Source organism: Pagrus pagrus (genome assembly GCF_965226575.1).
Source record: "Pagrus pagrus genome assembly, chromosome: 13".
In the NCBI taxonomy this organism is placed as follows: Eukaryota; Metazoa; Chordata; class Actinopteri; order Spariformes; family Sparidae; genus Pagrus; species Pagrus pagrus.
In genome coordinates, this window is record NC_140197.1 from 5,221,057 (window position 1) to 5,247,315 (window position 26,259).

The 26,259-nt window shown below is 42.9% G+C and overlaps 1 protein-coding gene across 3 annotated transcripts in view; it reads left to right on the plus strand.

The window, feature by feature from the left end:
* The window catches only part of wipi1 (WD repeat domain, phosphoinositide interacting 1), a 29,744-nt gene extending 3,903 nt beyond the window's left edge, over positions 1 to 25,841 (plus strand). Inside the window, exons 2-13 of one of the 3 annotated variants that reach the window (XM_084372086.1) lie at positions 956 to 1,038; positions 3,193 to 3,362; positions 4,578 to 4,674; positions 6,057 to 6,154; positions 15,649 to 15,741; positions 16,645 to 16,715; positions 17,073 to 17,180; positions 18,824 to 18,988; positions 19,186 to 19,293; positions 20,239 to 20,375; positions 20,871 to 21,023; positions 25,017 to 25,841. In XM_084372086.1, coding sequence (XP_084228212.1) covers positions 956 to 1,038; positions 3,193 to 3,362; positions 4,578 to 4,674; positions 6,057 to 6,154; positions 15,649 to 15,741; positions 16,645 to 16,715; positions 17,073 to 17,180; positions 18,824 to 18,988; positions 19,186 to 19,293; positions 20,239 to 20,375; positions 20,871 to 20,992 — 1,252 coding nt within the window. In that variant the 3' untranslated portion in view covers positions 20,993 to 21,023; positions 25,017 to 25,841. The remainder of the gene's footprint in view (positions 1 to 955; positions 1,039 to 3,192; positions 3,363 to 4,577; positions 4,675 to 6,056; positions 6,155 to 15,648; positions 15,742 to 16,644; positions 16,716 to 17,072; positions 17,181 to 18,823; positions 18,989 to 19,185; positions 19,294 to 20,238; positions 20,376 to 20,870; positions 21,024 to 25,016) is intronic. The other 2 variants (XM_084372084.1, XM_084372085.1) reach the window with 2 other exon arrangements.
* The last annotated feature ends 418 nt before the right edge of the window (positions 25,842 to 26,259 follow it).

Sequence of the window (26,259 nt, forward strand, 5' to 3'; positions counted from 1 at the left end):
TTGGTGTGTGTGAAAACTTCTCCCAAAAGTGAAAATTCAGTTATTTTCGACTCAACCCCATGCTGATGGAAAGTCTGGTGAAGTTTCGTAGTCCACCAAACATTTCTGGAGCTTTACAGCAAAACAGTGTTGCAGCATTCTCCTTAACAACCAAAGTAGATGGGGACTTGTTGTAAACGTTTAACAACAATTGAATTTTCTTTTTTTAAATAACTCCATACAGCGCCATACAGCTCGTCTGGCTAAGTCTCCAGAAGCCAAAGAAGCCAAACAAATTTCCCCCGACTTTCCATCAGCGTGGGAGTGAGTAAATAATGATAGAATTTTATTTTTTATTATATTTTGGGTGAACTTATCCTTTAACAAAGCTCCTCTGGAGCTACAAAAGACATTATACAACTCTTAGGCTGTGTGGTACTCCTTTACATCATTAAACAGAACCTTATGTGTAACAACTGTGGAGTGCCTCTTTAACTGTCTATCATGTACGTGTAGCTTTTAACTACATCCCAGGGTGTGATAGGGTTATTTATTACCTCTGATCACATGAAAGATATTCCATACTTAGGGCACTTGATAAGTGCCCTAAGTATGGCCTTCCGTGAAGGCCTGTTACATGAAGTTGAAAGCCCCAGAAAAAAACATTGGTTGTTTTTTGTCAAACCACTTTTATTTGTTGTGGGAGCTGTTTGACTTCAACTTCAGCTGACCACACTTCTTATGAGTGACATTGTTCACCTCTAGGGGGCTACCTGCAGGACGGACCTAGGAAAACAATGCTGTGATGTCAAAGTGAAGTCACCCGAATTTACTTTCCATCATATGATGGCAAATTTAAGCTGTATTTCAAGTTGGATGCTTTCCAGTTGTACTGACGGTATGTACTGTTTGTGTGTGTGTGTGTGTGTGTGTGTGTGTGTGTGTGTGTGTGTGTGATTGTGTGTGTGTGTTGCAGGTCACTGGCCTTGGGAACAAAGACGGGCTACAAGCTGTTTTCTCTGACCATGGTGGAAAAACTGGACTGTATCCATGAGAGTGGTCAGTATGAGCTCTAACTGCATGTTGCACCAGTGTGGGCTGAACATCCATGTAGTTAAAAATTACATTTCAGTGTAAGAGTTATTAAACACATGCTCATGATTTCTCTCGAAAACTGGCTAATCATACAACACGGTCCATTCCATGCTGGCACTGTTACAGTGACAGTTCACTGAGCTTATCTCGTAATCTGCCTTCTTACCCATTGTATGATGGCAGCAGGGACTCCAGAATCATCCTCGTGTCCCTGATGGATCACTGAGTTTCATTCTTTTTAGTGCCAGACAGGATGAAAACCTTGTGAGCTGTTGTGGTTGATGTGTCCTGGACTAACCCGTCTGCTGTGGATGAGCTCACTTCAGGCCACATCATGTCTCCTCAGGGTTTCCATAAAAGGAACGCTGAGTTTGTGGAAGACAGACAAACACTGGTTCCACTTACCCACAGGACATAAGCTGTCTATTGTTCATACACAGGTTGAGCTCTTATTAAGGTTAATCTGTTTATGAAATCCACTTTCTTCTTCTATTTTCTCTTTTTTCTTTCTCTTGCCAAGAGTTAACTTTTCAACTGTTTGTTCCTCCTCAGTCTTTGACTACACAAGTGTAGCAGACTGATAATACAATGGAAATAAATGATCTCCATGACAATACAAGATACCACTCCGAGTATAGTATAGAGTATAGTATACTCCGATATAGTGATGAGTCAAAAGATACAGAGGTGTCATTAAAAAAGCTGCAAAAAGAAAAAGAAAAAAAACTTAACTGAGTGTTTAAATCTCAAGTGTTCTGTAAAAGCCAGCTATGTAAGAGCATTCGGTAAGCCGGTTGGCCCTAATGACTCTGAAACTCAGAGCTCACACGTGTCCTTAACGACTCTGTAAGGACACACTCGCACAGAGTTTAAAAGCCTGCAACTCCCCTCCAGTTAGTTAGAACTGAAGGAGCCTCTTGGATGAGAGGTGAAACTTCTTCAAGAAACTGAAACACGTCCAGTTGCCTACGATACAGCACTTAGACTTTGCTGTATTGGACAAATGACAATTTTGATGCGATCATGGCACTAGGTGACCAGTCAGAGGATCACCAAAATGATTACAATTCATTTCTCAGGGAACATGAATGACCCAGGCCAGAAGCATGGTTAACTAGAGTAGCACTATGCATACCTCTGCCAAGGCCCAAACATCCTCTTTAATTCATTCTAGCCTAATCCAACATCAAATAAAATATATTTAAATCCACTAGTTCCAGATTTTTATCAGGATCTGAATCAGAATCAATCATAGATACCAGCCACCTAATTATGCCTGACTTTTTGCATCAGAAGAAAAAATCCCTACCTCACAATGTTAAAGAAAGTGAGAAAACTTCACGGATCCGTCCCTTTATCCAGATATACCAGACATCTTACCCAGTTTCTGCTAAATCAGAGTATGACCTCACCAGAATCTAAATTCAGTATAATTATGATGTATGCATGTTGGCTCCATGAATAACTGGGTGAGGAAGGGAATTCTCTGTGCATGTAAACACAAGCAGTGATTATCTCAGCTATGAGACCTCCATCAGTCCTGCCACTCCACATCACAGCTCTCAATGGCTCATTTGGGGTTTTTTGTGACTAGTATTCTCAGACGAGGCCGAGCTTGCTGTAATTACACAGTGCTCATGGCTTTTTACAGCAGCCTCCCATGGCAATGAAGAAGAAGGGAGTTTCCTCAGAACAGGCATGTTTGGTCTGTAGTCTGCAGCGTCAGGTCTAGTCTGGTGTGCTGTATGATATAATCTGGAATAAATTGTGTTGGGAAGATTATCTGTGACAATTTAACTTTGTTGAACATTTGTATCATGGCCTGGTTCATTATTTAAGATGATTATAGGAATAATAAGGGACTATCTGTTGGGTTGATGTTGGATAATGCAAATGTGTTTTCTTGTGATTGAGGAGTTTATGTGTTACTTATTGCCTGATATACTGATATATCTAATAAACCAAAATCAGCTGTAGAGCCTGACTAATATATTGCTCGGCTGATATACAATAGGGTCAAATAGGGTTTATCTGCCTCTTGGCTGTACAGTAAGTCATAGTCTGGTTAAAGCGCTGTCCCTGTCTCTGCCTCTCTGTCTGCTCCCTGTTTTCCCCCAGCAGAGACTCCAGATGTCTACATCGTGGAGCGTCTGTTCTCTAGCAGTCTGGTAGTCGTGGTGAGCACCAACATGCCACAGCGCATGAACATCTACCACTTCAAGAAGGGCACGGAGATCTGCAACTACAGCTACCCCAACGACATCCTGGCTGTCAAGCTCAACAGACAGGTGAGGCACCCTGCTTAAGTATAACAGTGTATCCATATAATTCAGCACCTGCAGCAAGTAAGAAGTACTCACTCATATATACCAGCCACCTAAATATACCTGACTTTTTTGCCTTAATAATGCCTTATTCCCTGAGAAATTAAACTAAATGTTGAGAAACGCCCATCTCACAATGTTAAAGAAAGTGAGAACAAATTCCTGGATCTGTCCAAAAGTTAATGGGATCTATTCTGGGCCGAGACCCGTCCTCCATCTAAGTTTCACGTAAATCCAACCAACCAACACGGATGAAAACAAAACCTCCTTAGCAAAGATTATAAGAACGCACCAAAATACAGATGCTGCCATCATCCAGATTGTTAACCTGTGAAATTGAGACAGGTGAGATAAAGATAACTGTGGCGACAGAAAACTTCTCTGGCACCAGTGATGTAAAGACCCTTGCCTTTTTTATGGGTTCCTAGTTGGCAGGTAGTTTCAAAAACAGAAAAGTAAAATACTCATGTCATAGCCAATTATCATATTAAAGAAGTTATGACAACGTCTCTGACACCTATGTATGTTTGCTCTCCCAGAGAGACAAGTTCCAGCCCCTAATTCAGACTGATCTTCAATGTTCAAAGCTTTAACTTTGTCTAAAACTACTACAGTGCACTGAAACAGTAAACTTCACTCAGAATTTAATAATTATGAATTACCCCAAGCATCTTTTTCTGCATTATTATCTTATTATCTTACTTAACTATTAAGTTTTTAATATCTCTGTATATCACACAACATTGGAGCTGATGCGATATTATCTGTGATTGACCAATATCAGCCTATAATATCGACCAACCAATATAAAGTTTTTTCCTTTTTTCCATAATTTTGGCTTTTCAAACTAAATGTATAGGTTACAGGACAGTCTGTTTCATGTCACTCATATTGGACGGTGAAGGTGAGGAGGTAATGTGCTTTGTTACTGAAAGGACCTGTAAGCTCACTGTCATGACATAATAGGCAGCCTGTTAACAGAAATATGATCTCTGCATGTTCTGATGAAGTGAACAAGTGTTTCATGTCACTGGGAGCAGCAAGTGGAACTGCAGCTTTGAGTTTCTTTCGTGGAATTGATTGTGAACAGTTGAGGTGTGGTTGTGCTGTAAGCCACAGAGGCCAATGCTGATTGCATTATATCAGAGTGTAATAACCTGTAATGTTTGTGTCTTGCAGAGGCTTGTGGTGTGCCTTGAAGAGTCGATTTATATTCACAACATCAAAGACATGAAGCTGCTCAAGACTCTTCTCAACACTCCGTCCAACCCCTCAGGTAAGAGACGGGAACTGGCCATTAACACATGGCTGATATTAAAGCAGCAATAATTAATATTTTTGTTAACTGACTCAACTCGCTCTTTTTTCTTTCTCCATTGTGAATTGTACCTGGTACTTTTTTTGGTATCACATTTTGGTATCAGTCGTCATTTTAGCGACACAGGACATCTGGCATTTTTTATCTGCCAAGCTACAACCATCAATAGCAACTTTGGGGTTGGGGAAAAATCACAGAGTTACAATACATCACAATATCTGTCTATCTGAAGAAGACAAAAAACCCTTCAAAGGCAAAGTGCAGGAATTATTTATTCATTCATTGCATTGTGATGTCAGTTTCACAGAATTTGACATAAACTGAGATGGCACAAGTGTATTGATAATTGTATTCCCATAGTAAGTGTTGTGATATATTGCCATATTGATATTTTGTCCCACCCTTAATAGCAATTATTTTATTCATTCAACCCAGATTTTTAAAGAATGCAGTCTGCTGCGGCCAATTAACAAAGTGCAGATGTATCAACAACACCATCCCTGCAATACCTAAAGCGAGTTAGGTCGAGTGGCGCTGTACCCTACAGTGGAAAATGACTTCTGCGGGCCATACAGGGCTAATATATAGTGATGCCGTACTGTTTGTAAGGAGAACAGCAGTGGCAGACCATTTATAACGAGAACAGCAGTGGCAGACCATTTATAAAGAGAACAGCAGTGGCAGACCATTTATAATGAGAACAGCAGTGGCAGACCATTTATAAAGAGAACAGCAGTGACGTGCCATTTATAGCAAGAACAGCAGTGGTGTACCATTTATAAAGAGAAAAGCAGTGGCGTTCCATTTATAAACAGAGAAGCAGGGGTGTACCATTTATAAAGAGAAAAGCAGTGGCGTACCATTTATAAAACGAAAAGCAGTGGTGTACCATTTATAAAGAGAAAAGCAGTGGCGTACTATTTATAAAGGGAACAACAGTGGCGTTCCATTTATAAACAGAGAAGCAGGGGTGTACCATTTATAAAGAGAACAGCAGTGGTGTACCATTTATAAAGAGAAAAGCAGTGGCGTACCATTTATAAAGAGAACAGCAGTGGTGTACCATTTATAAAGAGAACAGCAGTGATGTACCATTTATAAAGAGAAAAGCAGTGGCGTACCATTTACAAAGAGCACAGCAGTGGCAAACCAATAACAAACTTTTGTGTTCTTTCACTTGGAGCCTGATAATCATATAGACTCACAACCCTAACCTGTCTGTAAAACTATGAGTCCATCCCTGAGTCCAGTGGTGTAGCAGTAGCAGTTTCCTGGCTGACAGTGCTATGAGCCACTATTCAGGGTAAAATTGACTCTTTCTCCTTCCTCTCCTCTTGCAGGTCTCTGTGGTCTTTCTATCAACCATTCCAACTCCTACCTGGCGTACCCCGGCAGTGCCACCATTGGGGAGATCATAGTGTATGATGCCAACAGTTTGGTAAGAGAACAGGTCATTACAGAACACATCAAATAGCATATAATATCTGTCATCCTCTCTCTCCCTCGCTCTATCTTTTATTGCAGTTACATTGTTTAATGTATCTAAAGTGTCTGTTAGCCTGGCACATACAATAGGATCCGATACATATAATGTATCAATAAACTCTCTTGGTATTGTCTTAAGGCAAGACAAATAACACTTTACTTTTTATGCCAATACAGTGTCTCACTCTTTCACAGTACTGACATTAAAATAAAAAAGCTCCAAACGTACACTATTTCCCAAAATATTTTTGCTATAACACAATCCGAACATAATCTTAGATTTTGAAGAAACATTGTTACAATCACGTTACAGCTTCAACGATTAATCAATTTATCGATTATCTGTCAGATTTTAAATTACTCTGTAACCACCTAATCAATTCATCATTTTGAGTACATTTTAAAGAAAAAATAGTCAAAATTCTCGGATTCAGGCATCTTAAATATGAATACTTACTTATTTCTTTACTCATCTATGACAGTAAACTGAATATCTCTGGGTTGTGGACAAAACAAGACATTTGATGAGGTCATCTTGAGTTCTGGGAAACACAGATCGTAAGTTATGCCTATAACTATGGATCTATGAGACCGAACGATGACCGTCACCACGGTCTTCACCTTGAATGATGCCATCCTACTACCTATCCTCGAGACCTTATGTCAACAACGTCATATGACTGACCTTAGGAGGCGTAGCTCACAGTCTACAAGAGCTTCCGGTGACATCGCCTCCTCCTCCTGCCTGGAACGCCTCAGCCCGTTCTGAACGACAAGAGAATGGTGACGGTCATCGTTCGGTCTCATAGATCCATAGTTATAGGCATAACTTACGATCTATTTCGACCTCACTCAGACCGTCACCACGGGCTTCACCTTGGATGACTCATACCATCAAGGTCGTGAAGAACTGAGGAGTCCACCCGTCCTGGCTCCGTCCCGCAGCAGAAAGCACAGCCAAACCCAAAGGAGCTGGTGCCGCCACGTTGACCCTGTAAAATCGAGCAAAGGTACATGGGGTGGTCCAGGATGCTGCAGCACAAATTTCCACCATAGGCACACCTTCTAGGGCAGCCCAGGAGGTTGCCATACTTCTCACAGAGTGTGCCACCAGATTACCAGGTATAGGAAGACCCTGTCTCTCATATGCCTGTGAGATGATGTCCACCACCCAATGTGATAAGCGCTGTTTAGACACAGCAGCCCCCAGTTTGTTTCCACCAAAGCAGACAAACAGCTGTGAATGAGAGTGTCTCAGAGAGTCGGTGTGCGCCAAGTAGGCCCTCAATGCCCTCACTGGACAAAGCGTGTGCAGGGCCAAGTCCCCTTCACCCGAAGTCGGATCTGGCTGAAATGAGCTGATCTGAATTACCTGGTTCACTGTCTGAGGGCTTATCACCTTAGGCAGGAACGCAGGATTAGGCCACAATGAAACTCCTGAGTCACCAGCCTTCCATCTCAAACACTGCTCACTGGTGGACAAAGCATGTAACTCACTGACTCGCTTGGCAGAACAGATCGCCAACAGGAACAATGTTTTATGTGACAGGGATTTCAAATCTGCCTGCCCCACTGGTTCATAAGGGGCTTGAGATAGTGCCCTCAAGACTAGGGCGAGATCCCATGATGGAGCTCTAAGCGCCCTGCCCGGACGCAAATGGTATGCCCCCCTAATGAACTGCGAGACCAAAGAGTGTCTCCCCACCGAGACGCCCCCCACTGGCTCATGGTAAGCAGAGATTGACACTGAGTACAGCCTCACAGTGCTAGATGCCTTCCCCGCATCCAAAAGGGACTGGAGGAAGCGCAGGACCAGACGCACCGAACAGGTGGAGGGGTCCACTTGTTGGTTGTGACACCAGTCAGAGAACATCCGCCATTTCTGATTGTAGCTTGCCTGAGTGGAGGAAGCTCTAGCACTACGTACTGTTTGCAACACCGCCTCGTCTAACCCCTCAGACTGGGGCTGCAGAGCGGCCATGCCCACAACTGCAGCGTTGCTGGTTTGGGGTGCCAGATCTGACCGCTTGCCTGGGACAACAGATCTGCCCTGACTGGCAGGGGCCATGGTTGGCCGTGGACGAGACGGAGGAGGCCCGGAAACCATGGCCTCCCCGGCCACCTGGGAGCTATCAACAGAGCCCTGTAATGTCCTGCTGCCACCCTGTGGAGGACATGGGGGATCAGACGAAATGGGGGAAAGGCGTACAACAGGCCCCTCGGCCACTCGTGAGACAGAGCATCTAGTCCCAGGGGAGCCCTGTGAGACTCCAGGGAGAACCACTGCTCGCCGACGCAAAGAGATCGGTCTGAGCTCTGCCGAATTGGGACCAGAGCTGCGCCACCACCTGTGGATGTAATCGCCATTCGCCTGGGAGGGGTCCCGTCCTGGATAGGAAATCCGCTGCATGATTCTCCACCCCCGGAATAAAGAGTGCCCTGAGGGACGCTAGACAGGGAAACGTCCACAGCAGGAGCCTCCTGGTCACCTGGAGACACCGGAGAGACCTGGTGCCCCCTTGGTGATTTATGTGGTAAACCGTGGAGGAGTTGTCTGACCTCACCAAAACATGCCTGCCTCTGATAAAGGGGAGGAGCTCCACCAATGCTAGGTGGACCGCCCTCAACTCCAGCAAGTTGATGTGTTGGCCTTTCCAATGTGGGCCCCATACACCCCTCACCGTCCTGCCCTCCCAGACTGCACCCCAGCCGTTCAGGGAGGCGTCTGTGGACACTACTGCCCGACGTGATGGGACGTTTCCCAAAGGAACCCCCATGGCTAAGAAGGCCCCGTCTCTCCAAGGGCGCAGGGCTTGGACAAATTGTCCTGTGACCCTGAGCTTCACACGCCTGTCCTGCTTCGGATGAAGACCGAAGGCATTTAACCACCTCTGCAGAGGCCGAGCTCTGAGCAGGCCCAAAGGAACCACTGACACTGCCGCTGAAATCATCCCTAACAACCTCTGAATCTGAGCAGCTTCCAGCCGCCTGCCCAGCTGAAACTGCTCTGCTAAGGTCACCAGCTTTGTCACCCTCAGAGGAGTGAGGGAGGCCGACATAGTGAGAGAGTAGTAGCCCCACAAACACCGCCTGTTGTGTCGGTACGAGATGGCTTTTTGCAAAATTTACCTTTAAGCCCAGATGCTGAACACGGTCCATAACAGCCTTTGTGTCCAGGAGCACCTGACTGCGACTTGGAGCGCAGATCAGCCAGTCGTCCAAATAGGGCAAGATCTTTAGACCGCTTGCTTGCAGGGGGGACAGTGCTGCTGCCACCACCCTGGTGAACACCCTGGTGGACAGTGACAGGCCGAAGGGGAGGACCTTGAACTGATATGCATGGCCCTGCAAACCTTAGAAACGGCCAGCGGTCTTTGCTGATAGGGACGTGGAAGTAGGCGTCTTTTAGATCCAGGGACGTGAACCACTCCCCTTTCTCTATCTTGTGCAGGATCTGCCTCGTTGTCAGCATCTTGAAGGGAAGGACCTTTAAAAACCTGTTTAGGTGCCTTAAATCTAAAATGGGCCTCAGGCAGCCATCTTTTTTTGGAATTAAAAAGTATTTGGAGTAAAACCCAGTGTGCTGTCCACCGGAGTCTACTTTGACGATCGCCTCCTTCTGAAGGAGGGTCATAATCTCCGCAGCCAGCACCTGAGCCTGGATCGGGTCCTTTACCACAGTCATGTGGACCCCGGTAAAGGGAGGGGGTCGGCGCCGAAACTGGATCCTGTAACCTGTCTTCACCGTGGATAGGACCCACGGATCTGACACGGACTTTTCCCAGCTGTCCAGGCAAAGCTGAGAAATAGGTTCGGCGGCGGACTTCAGAGCGTCAGGTACTCCGCCCCCGAGGTCCTGGACCTCTGGGGGGGGCGCTTCCCCTGTGGCATCCCTCTGGAACCTGACCGGGACACGTATCGCTGGCGCTGTGCCGGCTGCTTAGCAGCCTCACCAGAAGCCCCCGTGTCTGGACCCTGATGTCTGTCAAACCCCCAGGGCCATGACCCCTGAAGCGGGAGCTGCGGGCCCCGAGTCCTATATCTGGAGGCACTGGACCTGGAGAATGTCCGCTGTACACTGTCCCTTGTACGCTGAGACTTCTCTGCTTTGTCCAGCAAACTCTGGGAGTCCGGATGGAACACCCTGCCCGGGATCACAGGCAGATTCGTCAGCTCCTTCCTGATATTCTCAGGCAACGTGGTCTGAGCTAACCAAACCTGATGGCGTGCTAGCATGGCTGATGACATTGCCACCCCCATATCCCTGTTCAGCTGGGCATGAGACACCAGCGCCCCGTCAATGAGGTTCAATGTATCCTGATCGTCCTGGCTAACAGTCTTCCTAATTGCTGCCAGCAGGATAGCTAAAGCGTTGCCGGAGCGAGCTGCACGTGTAGCTGCGTTGTATGTCCGGCACACCAGGCTGTCCGTCTTGTGACACTCCTTAACCGGGCAACGAGGGTTGTCAGTCACCCGCTCGGGGCCGAGTGACGTCAAGGCTGCCATTTCCCTCTCAACAGGTGGCATATCCGCCAGTCCTGTGTCTGGAGCATACTGAGGTCTTGTCAGCCTCCGACAACCTGCATTGGACTGTGGATGCTTTCCTAAGCATCTGTAGATAATCTGCAGCTGCTGGAACCGAGACTGAGGGCTGGGGCTGAGAGATGCCAGCCCACACCCCCTCTACTGCACTTGGAGCCTCCGCAGGCACCGAAAGCCCAACATTTTTGGCTGCGCTCAGTATTTTTGCCATGACATCCTGAGGTGGGGTCTCATTGTCTGCCATACTCCCCAGCTCTGAGTCCAAGCCACCCAGTGAAGAGTTCAGCTTGTCCTCCTCCAGAGGCTCCCTGGACAGGCTCACACTCCCGCCCAAGGAACTATGAGCATACAGGGAGAGGACATCCGGCGAGCCCTGCCTCTCCCCCTGATATGGCTGAAGATCCTCCTGAGAGGCCACACTCGGCTCCTGTGAATCTGAGGTTGCGACAGTGACTGGCCGCTGAGCCTCCATCTGAGTCAGCCTATCAGATATTCATTTGAGTGTCCTCCGTCTGAGCCTGATGTTCTGGGCTGGGCCGTTTCCCACGCACCGACTTTCCAGGGTCCCGTTCCTGATGACGATCAGGGCTACGGCCCCGCTTGCGACTCCTCCTGCCATCTGCTGCCCTAGCTGGACAATTTGAGCCCGTGCTGTCTCCTCCACCAGCTTTGCTCTGCGCCTGCGCTCCTCCAGCGGGAGCTCTGCCGTAGCAAGGCACGGATTTTCAATATCCTCCACTAGGTGTGCTACCCCCAAACAGTGGGGGCACTCCCTGTGGCCATCACGGGGATCCATGGCCGTCTGGCAATACCTACACCGCTGGGAGGCCATTTTTCCCTTAGTCAAAAAAAAATGACTATAACATAAAGCGCACCGCACTGCGAACAGCAGGGGATTTTTTCCAGGGAAGAAAAGAAAAAAAAAAAACCTCACCTGAATTTCACTAGCTGAGCACCCACTGCGAACAGGGGCACAACAGCAAATCAAAATAACACAATATAATGTGTAAGGATAATATAGCACAAATAAATTCAGTAATCACTTACTGTAATGTCCTGAGTAATTTTACCACACTCAGACAGCCAAGTAACACAAAGAGACCTCACCAGAAGAAAACTGATTATATGGCGTCCCTCAATGTACGCGAACGCACGAGGGATGGTCCAAACAAGCGGCCGCTCACTGCGAACAGCGAGTCGGCGGGGCAAAACAAAACAATATAAGTTACACTTTGAAAATTGCAGAACAAAAGTTTGCTTACCAACGCTCGCCGCTGACCACCGTGCTCTACCAGGAGTAACACTGGAAAGACACCTGTAACGACGAGCAGGAATAAGCACGTCACGTCGCCAATAAACACATGACACTCACCGAACTACACACAATCCACAGGGACCGTCGGCACCTGCACCGTAGTGTCGGATTGATAGTCGGGTCCTGTAAATGATAATACTCACGGTCTCGGATGAGGCGAGTAAGGCAAAGAGGAGGAGGCGATGTCACCGGAACCTCTTGTAGACTGTGAGCTACGACTCCTAAGGTCAGTCATATGACGTTGTTGACATAAGGTCTCGAGGATAGGTAGTAGGATGGCATCATTCAAGGTGAAGACCGTGGTGACGGTCTGAGTGAGGTCGAAATAGATCAATATATATATATACATGTATATATATATTTACCCTTTTAGACCAAACAACTAATTGATTAAGATAAATCAACAATGAAAATAATCATTAGTTGCAGCCAAAATTACATAAAATCTCATCAAAACAAACAGTTAGTCAATGTCTTAAAGTTACTCATTGACTCATTGAGACACAGTATCATTTGGGATGAGATGAGTTGAAATATCATAATCTGAGTTGTTCCATTTTCCATTCACCAATTTTATTGTGTTTATAGTTACATATAGTTATATAGGTTTACATAGTTTTAGATGTTGTTTTACATTAGGATGCATGCAGTTTCATTTGACATATTATGTTATACATAATTAACATGTAGTTTTACATATGGTTTAATATTGTTTGGTTTTACTTGCCGTTTCACATATAATACAGTTCATTTTTACATTAAGGTTAATGTATAGTTTACATATACACTGTGTGCACAATTATTAGGCAAGTTAGTATTTTGACCATATCATCATTATTATGCATACTTTCCAACTCCAAGCTGTATAAACTGGAATGATTATTGGATTTAAGCATATTAGGTGGTGTGTATTTGTGTAATGAGAGAGGGTGTGGCCTAAGGAGATCTACACCCTATATCAAGGTGTGCATAATTATTACGCAACTTCTTTTCCTTGGGCAAAATGGGCCAAAAAAGAGATTTAAATGACTCTGAAAAGTCAAAAATTGTAAAAACTCTGTCAGAGGGATGCAGCACTCTTGAAATTGCTAAGATATTGGGGCATGATCACAGAACCATCAAACGTTTGGTTGCAAATAGTCAACAGGGTCGCAAGAAACGTGTTGAGAAAAAAAGACGCAATTAACTGCCAAAGATTTGAGAAACGTGAAGCTACCAGAAACCCATTATCCTCTAGTGCTGTCATATTCCAGAACTGCAACCTACCTGGAGTGCCCAGAAGTACAAGGTGGTCAGTGCTCAGAGACATGCCCAAGATAAGGAAGGCTGAAACCCGGCCACCACTGAACAAGACACATTAGTTGAAACGTCAAGACTGGGCAAAGAAATATCTGAAGACAGATTTTATGGACTGATGAGATGAGAGTGACTCTTGACGTACCAGATGGATGGGCCCGTCGCTGGATCAGTAACGGGCACAGAGCTCCACTTCGACTCAGACGCCAGCAAGGTGGAGGTGGGGTACTGGTATGGGCTAGTATTATTAAAGATGAGCTAGTTGGACCTTTTCAGGTTGAAGATGGACTCAAACTCAACTCCCAAACCTACTGACAGTTTTTAGAAGACACTTTCTTCAAGCAGTGGTAAAGGAAAAAGTCTGCATCTTTCAAGAAGACCATGATTTTATGCAGGACAATGCTCCATTGCATGCATCGAAGTACTCCACTGCTTGGCTAGCCAGTAAAGGCCTTAAAGATGAAAGAATAATGACATAACCCCCTTCATCACCTGACCTTAACCCTATTGAGAACTTGTGGTCACTTCTTAAATGGTCGATTTACAGTGAAGGACAACAGTACACCTCTCTGAACAGCGTCTGGGAGGCTGTGGTTGCCGCTGCACAACCAGTTGATCATCAACAGAGTCAACAGATCAAGAAACTGACAGACTGACAGAACATGAATGGAAGGCGTATGACTGTTATTGATAAGAAGGGTGGATATATTGGTCACCGATTTTTTTTTTTTTTTAAATGTCAGAAATGTTTATTTGTAAATTTTGAGTTGTTTATTTATTATTCTCACTTCTCTTCTCATTCAACAGATGAAAATAAACAAGTGAGATGGGAAACTTTTAGTTTTTCATTTAGTTGCATAATAATTCTGCACACTAATAGTTGCCCAATAATTGTGTACACATAGATATTTTCCTAAGAAAGCCAAAACCTCACTTTTACTTTCTTAGATATTCAGGTTTGAGGTTTATTAACAATTTGGATTGACCAAGAGCACTGTCGTTGTTCAATAATAAATGAATCCTCAAAAATACAACTTGCCTAATAATTGTGCACACAGTGTAGTTTATTTTGACTTACATGTGGTTTTTAATTGAGACTAAAACAAATTTGTGATAACTAGTAACCACCTCACGTTGCTGAGGTATGCAGTATGCCGTTATGGAAGAGTTAAGTTGTAGGTGAGTTCTAGTTATTTCATTTAAAAGGTTGTAATAAACTATTCTCCTCTTTTTAAATATAAAAACAGTGGGTCAAAACTCTTTCAACACTTGTTCGCACTTTTAAATTGAAGGTCTCACACCTGAAACTGAACTTACTGCCTAAACATAAATTAAAATGGGGACGCAGTGTGATACTTTCTGAAGAAGTTTTATCTCAGGTCAACTTCTCCTGTCTCCTCCTGTTTTCTCATACTTGTTTATCTGCAGCTCTGATGGTACCTTCCCTGCTGTCTTTTTGGACTACACCTTAGACTTCAACATATTTTTTTGAGATCTGAAGCCTTTTTATTCTTGGGAATGATGCCATTTTGTAAGATGTTTAAGAACTGATGCTGTGGTTTCAGGGTTTCAGGATCAGTGAGCTTGAAGGAGGATTACAGATTTGGTGGCACTACTGAGCACATCCCAGGGAGGGTATCTTTGAGCTAGACATGTGACTCAGGTGGGAAGGGACTTATTTGGACATTGAGTAGGTGTGATATTACGGAGTAGGACATGCAATACCGGGAAAGGTTAATCTTTCATAACAATCTTTTCTTTGTATTCAGAAGTGTTAAATTTCTCAGTCTGTTCCAGTGGGTGTTGTTTGCTCACAGCAACCAGCTCTTATTGTTCCTCCACTGCCAGGTGAAACCGTGTCATGTTTTTGATTTTACTCAAATTCAGACTACCTCAGGTTACTTATCATTCCTGGAAATGTATTAACTGATCTCTGCCACATGCTGGCTGTTCGTGTGAACTCAGCCAGACAGAGAACACTTCCCTCCAGTCTGTTGCTTCATACAGCAAAGCAAGTTTCACTTGCCTTTGTCATGACTCAGTTTTTAACTGCTTAGAATACGAAAAAAAAGATTTAAATTAGCAGCCTTTGATACAAACACAATACTTGTTGTAGATATGTTAATTATTGGGATATTTAGAGCTTCTAGATGTTTTCGATCACCTTGTTTTAATTTGATTCCTCTTCATGGTGATGTATATACCACAGCTAGTCTTAATTACACGACCATTATATCAGTGTGGATTAACATTCTTTCTCCCTGTGTCCTGTATTGTCCTCTTCCTTGTTTCAGAACACAGTAACCATGATCCCGGCTCATGACAGTCCTCTGGCAGCTCTCACCTTCAACTCCTCGGCCACCAAACTGGCCAGCGCCTCAGAGAGGGTACGACAGTCCTTTGAAGAGTCAGACTAATCCCCTCAGATAGGCATACAGTGCATTTAGTGAGTCCCAGAGAGACCGTCTGTCCATCCAACACTTCCTGTGATGGATGTTCATGGTCCTTAGAGGATGATTCCCTGTTATTGTGATGACTTCCTAACAGTTTCCTTTTACAGCAACATCAGACCATAGATTTTCTTGGACCAGCACTTTCAACCATTGCAAGAGAGTTCAAAAGCTAAGGCTGAATCTCCAGTCAGTTTGCTCTGCATTTTCAAGTTCCCCATAAGATTCATTCTTGTTTAATTTCTGGTGATTTTGTGACTTTTCCTCCAGTGCCACCTCCACCAGGCCTTACATTCACCTTTACCAGGGCAATTCCAAATTCTAATAGGCAGATTACCATGAAATGTGCACTTTTTCATTCATCTCCATCTTTAAAAGAACAGTTCACCTAAAAATTAAAATTCAGTCATTATCTACTCACCCCATGCTGCTTGAAAGTAGGGTGATTCTTGCTCCCAGGTGAATTCATCTTTTCTTTCCTCTAGTCACCTTGACGTCAGACTTTTCACCTTTAGCCAAACTACTTCTATGGCTCTGTTAGTAATAAGAAAATCATCAGTACATTGTTTCTGTCAAAGCTTTTCTATTATTGGATACAAGAGCATTGTAGTCTCACATGCTGATAGCAGGGCTTTAGATTTGTATACATTACATGAAAGACTATAAATGGACAGATGCTGAAGATCGTCAGGAGGGAAGAACAGCTGCTCTACACCACCAAGTTTCAACATAAATATTTATTTATCTATTTTTTCGATGTCAATGAAGCATTTGCTAGAAAACATGTCACTGTGGTAAGCCATTGTAAAGCTAGCACCTCACTGGCTGTTGTCTCTACAGGGCACCGTCATCCGCGTGTTCTCCATTCCTGAGGGCCTGCGTCTGTTTGAGTTCCGCAGAGGCATGAAGAGGTCAGAGTTCATATTAGATCTGCACTGCAACATAAGGATAGACAGTGTCCAACATATGAGCACAGCTAATGATATAAACCTCACTAAAGAACCTAGAAAATGATTAAAACGATGCATCAAATAAATATGGAGTCATTCTTGCGGCGCTGTCCTGCAGGAACATTGACATGAATTCACTGGAGAATGTATTACATCACTGATTTATAGTTATTACATGGCACTTAATCTGTGTTGGCTGAGATACTCAAGACTAGACTGATGAAGTCAGAGGTTTCAGCTACAGTAATAGGCTACTAATAGTCCAAGTTAATCATGCACGTTAAATGATTGATTATTATTATTTATGTCTGTCTGTAGGTACGTCAATATAAGCTCTTTATCCTTCAGCCATGATGGCCAGTTCCTCTGTGCATCCAGCAACACAGAGACGGTGCATATCTTTAAACTGGAGCAAGTGGGACCAAGGTACGCACACACACACACACACACACACACACACACACACACACACACACACACACACACACACACACACAATGTAAACACAACAAGATAATATAACTGTGTTGTAAGGACTTGTACACCCACCCGTGTAAATCAAATTGTAGGATGAACGTGTTATAAAGCAGGGGTTCTCAAACTCTCATAATTTAAAGGAGCAACTTGTAAGATATGGCCAGAGTTTTAGTCTAAAACATCCAGAAAATGAACTAACATTAAAGATGTATGTAGAGGGTTACAGAGATGTCTATTGTAGTAAGCATGCTAACCAGCTAGCCCCGGCCTGTCCTATCTATACCGTTTTGTACCACAAGAGGCGTTAGTCTGTTAGCTCACGTAGAGTTATATAGAAGAATCAGATACCAGATGCAACGCTTTTCTCAGTTTATTGGAAGTTTTACAAATATAAAACCTCCATGGATTGCAGATGTCTCTTTTATAATGGTGGTTTATAATGCTTTTTGGGCCGCAGAGGAATTTTTTGCTGCTAAACTGTGAGTGGCCACCAGGCCAGATTGGAAGCAAGCCTGAGCGGCACCCTCAGCAGCCTGGTTAGCCCCTGTAGTGTCAGCTGGCAGATTTATGCCATTTGTTTACAAGCTCTCTTGGCTTTTAGTGTAAGAAATGAACAAAATAAACTCACGAAATATCAAGAAATTAAATACTCTTTTAAAAACTCTGTTTTCCTTACTAAACATGAAAATAAACTGTACACGGTTCAAGTTAATTCAAGTTTCTCTCTTTTACCGAAGTAAAACGAGCTTAATTGCCTCGTTAAGTCATCATAAAACACTTAATTCAAACTTGACATTAACCAATAAAACAGTCTTGGTTTGTCTTTCCACTGCCATTTCATACCTCTCCTGCCCCTGCCTGTCAGGTCTTCTTGTCTCTTGAGTCAAAGTCCTGGTCAGAGCTGCTGTAAATCACCTCTGTACTGTATCCCCTGTCATCAAACTGACTTCAGTCGGTTTTGGAGGCTGTGTTCAGTCCCAGTTTGGTGTCCAGCCACATTCACGCTCACATCAGATTGCCAAATCCAGTTAAGCTGAGCCCCCCTGTCCTTGGTCATTCCCCCTGTGTTCTGAGCGCCCGGTCCAGGCAAACTATAGGTGTCATTCACGTAGCAGAATTGAACCCAAAAGCACGACACAAAAACAGTCAGATGCAGGAAAGTTCAGTTTACTGAGTCTCAAGAAAACAGGCAGGGATCAAACCAGTTAATCAGTCCAATCAAGCAAACAAATCCGACAAGGAGCAGGCAGGTAGACAAGAGTCTCTAATAGCTAGCAAAGAGCAGCGGTTGATGGTTACTCTGGTGATATGCTGCCCCCTGTCTCTCTGGAGCTACTGGTCATATTTTAAGAATTACGCCTTCGAGGCCCAATTCATATTGTTAAAAATTTCAAAGGGGGAAAAAAAACCAACATGACAGGAAGAAGAAAAAACAAGATAGTTCGTAACAGGATTTAAACACTTTAATTTGACTTTTTTTTTATTTATGTGAATTCCTGAGCACATTCAGATATAAAAATAAAAAAATTAATTAACTGTAATTTGACACCACCAATGGCTTTTCTAAAGAATGCTTGTGACCCTGTCTTTAGTGGAGGGGATGAGGCTGCCACCTGGACAGCCTACGTGGGGAAGATGTTCTCAGCAGCCAGCAGCTACTTCCCTGCTCAGGTATCAGGCATGATGAGCCAGGACCGGGCCTTTGCCACTGTTCACCTCCTCACATCTGGCCAGAGGAACGTCTGCACCCTGGCTATGTGAGCATCTCTGTACTCTTTACATTACACTCATTTATTCTGTGTATGTCTTCTTGTAAGTGGATCCTTTACTGAAACAGTTGTGTTTTAATACCTTGAGGGAGAAGAGATTTTGACCTGTTTGAGCCTCTCTTGGCTGGGTTGAATGGCTGTGATTGTTCGCAAACATGAAATGGATACTCATTGTGATTTTTCAGGATCCAGAAGCTTCCACGACTGCTGGTGGCCACAGCAGACGGCCAGCTGTTCATCTATAACATAGATCCACTGGATGGAGGAGAGTGCATGTTGGCCCACAAGCACAGGTGAGGCTGCAGTTGACTTCAGAGTGATGGGCAGACTTGGGGAGTAAAGGAAGACATGCAACTGAATTTCATAATGAGGATACAAAAAGAAAGGTAACTGTATTCAGTTACATTTACGGAAAAAATATTTAGTGAAAATGGGGTTTTCTAACAGGATTACAGTTTCAAAATAAAGAATGATATACTAGTCTGTAACCATGCACATGTGAACACATGACAACTTCACAAGTCTCACACAGCATCACTCTAGTCTCGAGTGGAACTGAATGCACAATTAAGATTAAAGGAGGCATTTTATTAAAAATTATTTTCTAGGCTTCATTTGTATCCAAAAGTAAGGGAAAGTAATCAGGTTACATTACTTTGATATTGTTATATTTGGATTAGGTTGCTGACTAAATTTTTAAACAGGTAATTAGTCACTGTATCAGAATAAATTTTTAAAGTAACCCTCTTGACACTGGTGGGTGAATGTTGAGCATTAGGTTTAACAGGATGAAGGGAGGAGAAAGCCCTGCAGTCTGATTCAACCTGTTCATTCATAAAGCGTTGTTTCAACACATACTGCCTTTTTAAAGATACATGAACAAATCCAAAGCTCTGTTTACCCAAACAGCAGAATCTTTAGTTGAAAAGGAGTAGGCCTAGTTTTTAACTTTCCAATAAAATAAGAAATCATGATTGATTGGCCCATTACCTGCTTTACAGTGTCTGTGAACCAGCACAGCTTAAGGTGTTTTACATCTACATTAAACACTTGTGGGTAGAGCCTGAACATCATGATGAGGATTTGAGAGGATTTGTTGTAAAAGCTTGACTTCAACACAAAAATTCACAATGTTTGACAGCTGTGTAAAAAACTCAAGACAACAAACAGCAAGTGTAAAGTTGATTTCCTGTTTTTCCTCCTGTCCTCCTGCTTTCCTCTTTCTCCTCCTCTCTTAGACTTTTTGGGGTTGATGATGACCTGGGTGAAGAAACAGAGTCAGAAGGGTCAGAGGTCACAGGGCCACAGGCTTGTCCATCCTATGCTGCGACCGCTGCCTTGCCAGCCTCTGGTCCCGTCACTGCGACCCTCACTGGTTAGTAGACATGTTCTCAATCTGTGTGTAACATGAAGGGTTTTTCTGAATCCAAATGTCCTGACCTCACTGCTCCTGCAGACTGAACAGACTTTGTGGGCGCATTTGCGGGAAGTCTGCAAGTGCTGAGGGCTGTCCAAGTTCATCCAGTCCATAAGGGCCCTCAGGATGACTTTCAGCGACTTCCAGAGAGTCCACTTGGGGTGTGGACTTCACCGGACTTCAATGCAATACAGACGTGACATTGTAGAACTTATAAATGTGGAAAACAATTAATTCGTTAAAACATTACTTGAATCACTCAGGAGCATGTGAAACTGTCTTTTCCAACAGTGGAATTGGGTGTGGGGGGCTACATGTGACAACTTACTGAATTTTCCAGGTGTGTGGAGGTATGAAAGTGGACATGGTTTGAAGAGATCACGAAGTCTGTTTTTGTAAAGTAAAGATCAGAATCTAATCATTTGTTGGCCTCCTTCACCTGTTTCTGCCCAGGTTACTCTGAAGATGGTGGGGCAAAGAAGGGGGAAGTCATCCCGGAACACGAGTTCGCTGCAGGACCTGTGTGTCTGGATGACGAGAACGAGTTTCCTCCTGTGAGCATCCAGAAGTGCTAACTGTCAGCTATGGCTAGCTCTCCTACAACAGGTCTAATTTAACAGAAAGACTGAGATTGCAGGCTTACTGACTCTCTGGCAAAGTTAAAAAAAGATGACCACTTCCCTCAATATCAACATTATTACATTATTATCAAATACCAGTCTTTGGACTTAACTGAGGACACAGCTGTCTGGATGTAATCCACATAAGACATGATGATCATTCTGGAGGAACATCAAGGTGTTTCTCATATGTAGTCTAATGTCATTGATTTAAATAGTCAACCAAATACTCAAAGGGGATGACTGTAACAACACCCATAAAATTCACAACCCCAAATAAGATTCATTCAGACATGCACCTCTTCACATTGATCTGATGGTAATTTGATACGGTGTCTGAACAAGCAACTGAGTCAGTTTTACATAAAAGTCACCTGAAGTGGTCAGATCTGTAACATTTCTCACTCAGTTTCAACACGGTTTAAGCCTGAGCCTAATCCCATCAGATTAATTTACTAAAAGTAATCTTTACCTGGTTATGAAACAGTCTCAGTTTATTACTGATGCCTCTATATGACCTACATAAGCGAACCAGACCATCAGTGAGATGATTGGATATTTGTATATAGTTATTCTTAATGCCTGACACTGATCAGAGTCCAGTTTATATGGGCCATATAAATCATATATTTATTTACCTTTTATTTACCTTTTATGGCAGCGTGCTGAGGAAAGAAGTTGCTCTGTAGCCCTGTGGTGCGGCACTAAAGCAAAGTTTACTTTGTTTCGCCATCGTCTTATTACAGTTATTAATCTTACATAGCCACCAATAGATACATTATCTCATTACTGTGCACTGTTCAACTGTGTTTGAAAAACAAAAAAATATATTCAAAATAAGTTAATATTAAGGTCCCTTACTTATGCCCAACGCAAAGTGGTGCATAGCGCAGTGTAAGTATCATTTCATGTCCAGCGCCCAGTAGAGGTGTGGGCCTCACGATTGATTACGATTCAGCCGTCAGCGATTCGAATGCAAAACGATTCTCGATGCATCTCAGTGTATGGCATTCTCAATGATCTCCATTACTGCACATGGCTACTTTTTCATCATTTAAATTCCCCTTTTATTCAGAAAGTCCTTCCAATAATCAGACTACAGCAGTCTACAAAATAAAAGCTACATCTTTTCAATATCTGTACCACAGTACATAAACATTACAAAAACAAGACAATTATCTATCTGTAGTGCCTTTAACATTTGTTGTAATCTACAAAATATTGTTTTCTCATAGCAGCTTTAAAAAATAAGGTCCGACATGTGCCCCAAGATGTCCGTAAATATTATCACTCGCAGATGATCTCTGTCTCCCTCCGACATCCCTCCTACATAAGTAACGTTAGGGTAATGTCCCCCCACAATTCAAAGCATGGGAGCAACATCGCAACGTAACTTTATTGTCCAGCTGAGGCCGGACAATCAACAATCAACATAAGCTGCAGATTCTTGATTATGCTCTGTCTCTGCATCGATGCAGAATCTTCCACGTCCGCATCGCGATGCATCTTCTCATCGAGAAATTTCCACACCCCTGGCGCCCACTTTGTGTAAAAACTTGCGCTCATCTGTTGGCAGGTTGGGCAGGTTGGTCTTAATGAGATGTGGTCTGGCACATTGATGGCACATTGCTATATTTAGGCTGCAGAAAGTGATAAACCAAAAAGCTGGTCTAAAGTCAACAGCACACTATTTTTCCTGCTCCTTAATGGGCGTATTATTCAGATAGTAAGGTGTGCCGGACTAAATAAAAGACTAAATAGCTAAAGAGACCTTTTGTGCCGTACGGCTTACTTTAGGCCCAGATTATTCACCGCCCTAAATTCAGTTGCACAATGGACTTTAGACCATTTACCACAGACTGTTTAAAGAGGACCCAAACTCTTCAGCAGCACAAGTAAAACATGTAGAGACAGATTGAATGCCTGTTGTGTTTTCTTTAAGTAGTAGTAGTTTACAAAATGTTTTACATACAGAATGTGAGCAAAAAGAGTGATGTCCATACTTAAAGGGATAGTTCAACCCAGCATCAAAAATACATAATTTTCCTCTTAAGTGTATTTTTTGGTGCTTTGAGCACCACAGGCTGAGTGCCATTTAGTTCCATTATATTGGAGAGAAGGCAGACATTGCTATGGTCGATATATCCAAAACTCACACCAAAACAATCTAGATGGATAAAAAGCCCTACAGGTAAGAGGAAAAATATGGATTTAAAATTTTTGGGGGAACAATAATTCTATACTGGTATTATAGTAAGCATTACAAAATAATCATAATTGAAGAAATGATGTGCGTAAAGGAGGCAAGCGTCCCTCACAGCTGTCATTAATTGAGCTTTCAACAGCAAAATAAGTTCAAATCCACCAGTGATACAGTCTGTGACAGAGAAGAAAACACACTCCCGCTACCTTCTTATCATTCTGCCACAGCTGTTTGCCAACAGTGCACCAGGTGGCAAGTACTGCACCAGCACTGCAGAACTTTCAATAGCAGAATTCCAAGTCCATTTACATAAAAGACACCTGTCTGAATGACAAAAAACACTTTAACAGACAGATGAAGGCATCAATGTTACATATTCCATGTAGGAAAAGGGCATCATTTTGAGGCTGTGTAGAAATTCCAGTCATGTAGCACTCTGATTGTTTGCCATCTGCAGGAAAGAAAAGGCCTCCTGTGTGATCATGTAGATTTATCAGCCATTTTAAACACTAGGGTAACTACCTAACCTGATGAGCACAATGAGTATTGTGGGCTTTACCAGGTTATATTTCCTTGTATTACTGGGAAATTCCGGTATTTTCAACCTGGGTCTTACTCTCATAAATGTGGCCCTCCCGTCTTTGGGCCTGCATGTTCTGATATCTTCAGGTTGGTGTTGTTCCTCATACATCATGATTAATGTTGCTCAGAACATCATTGCAACAATCACGTTATTGAGATGTCATAGCTTTGCGACTCTGGGGTAAAAAGGCTGGAAGAATAAGCATAATGGAGACGTTATCCTGTCAAACGTGTTTAACGTTGTCAAAGGGTCTATTTTAACCCAAACCAATGTTTCCTAAATCTAGCCAAATATTTGTGTTCCCTAAACCTAACCAAGTGTTTTTATTCCCTAAACCTAACAAAATATTTTAGTTTCCTAAACCTAACCAAGTGTTTTTGTTCCCTAAATCTAACGAAATATTTTAATTTCCTAAACCTAACGAAGTGTCCTTGTTCCCTAAACCTCACAAAATATTTTTGTTCCCTAAACCTAACCAAGTGTTTTGGTTCCCTCAACCTGACCAAACACTACTTTGAGTGATTCCAATTAAGTACAATGCAATTTAACTTTAAAATGTGCAAAATTTTCTTGCAGGGGAGCATTCCCAGGACCCCCAAGACGGTCTGAGGTCAACCCTCCATAGTCTCACAAAATCCAGTGGGAAACACTGACATTTGCTCCCTAAACCTAACCAAACTGCAACAGAAAACTTGAAAAGATACGGAAAATATTAAGCGAACTTTGTATAAAAATAATAATAAATATTTTTAAATGTTACAAATGGGATGTGAATGCAGGTCTCCGGAGTGGGTCCTATACGTAACCCATCCAGCCATGTCGGCTTGCACCAAATGCGTTGTTGCTTCTTTGTTGATCCTGATGTTCCAGGAACAACACCAACACAGTGATATCAGATATCCCCTATGGCTCCTGCTAACTTTACTCTCAACACCACCATTTAGAAAATTCAGAAAATGACAATTACGGCAAAAAATGTGTATTGGGGAAAATAGCAATGGCCTTCTAACGCTTTCAAATTTCACTGGCTATTATAGCTGACAATGTTTGCTTGCAGAGCAAGCTGCCGCCTAACCATCGATTGAGTTGTGTGTTTCGTACCGGAATTTCCCTTTAACTGTGTACCAGAAGCTGGGACATATTTGACAAATCCTGTAGGCGAAACTAACGGGTCTGTTCATGTGTTTTGATAGATTAATTGGTGCCGCGACGGGACTGGAGGTGGCCAGGCGAGGCGCTCATGAGTGGGTAGAAGGACAGATGGACTAACAGACAGACAGGCGCTGGCAAGTGAGAGGAACAGCAAAACAAAAGTCTTTCAGGGTGCCAAGTTATTTTTTCAGTTCCAGAGAAAGTAACACTGATTAACATTCAAGTTGACGTGGGAAACAAAACACTGAGCAAGAAGTAGATGTCATGTAGTAATATCAGAGAACCACAATCTGGTCCTCATGTTACATAATAATTGTGTTAAAGGTACACTTCTGATTTTGTCACAGCAGCAGTAGTACCTCTAAACTTCCTCTGAGCTCACTGTTGAGTTTCAAAACATCAACTGTGAACTGAGAGGACACTTCTGACCTTGTAGATGCTGTTGGCTACTTCTAAAAAAAAAATCAGGGAGTTTATCTTCAAGAAGTGTTTCGTGAAAATCCGAGGTGCATGCTGGAGCAGAAATATAACCGCAATCTCATAGCTTTATTACTTGACAAATATTTTATTAAGTTGCATTATTGTAGCAACATTTTTATTTTTCTCATTAATATCTTAGTTTATGACCATGATAAGAACTGTATTGTTTTCATTTTTATTCTGTATTGTATTTTACTGCATTGACATGTATTAAATATTTCTGTGTATGCCTTCTGGATACATTCCAGGAGGTGTGTACGTACTGTATGTTTGTTTGTGCCTATTATCATTTGTAAAAGAGCAAAGTATTTTGCTAATTGCACAAGACCAAAACAACTGAAAGAAACAGAGAAATAAACCCATAAAGTGGAGTGAAAATGAAGCTATGCAAAGCAAAGAATTTGTCTTGTTTAATTTTATTTTCGGTTTTTCATTTTGCCCTTGATAAAGAAGCTTATAGATAAGCTTTTAATGATTGACACAGGTTGCTATGGGAGTTTATAGATATATGTATATGAGAGGTCAGTCACAGGTTGAACACATGTCAACATTTCACAACATTTACAGCCAGTAAGCGTATTCATAGGAGATAATAATGTTGCATAAGTGTGTTTAGCTGTCAGTACACAGTGATCTATTCAATATTCTGATTGTTATAAGCTGTAATTGGCTAATCAAAAATGATGTGGCGCGTGGGTGGAGTGATCCCAGTTAGTAGAGAGTAGAGTTTAGTTGCGGGATCCTTTGTGTTTTTTCAAATTATCAACATGGAAATTTGCAACCCGAGCGAAGGCATCAATCCCA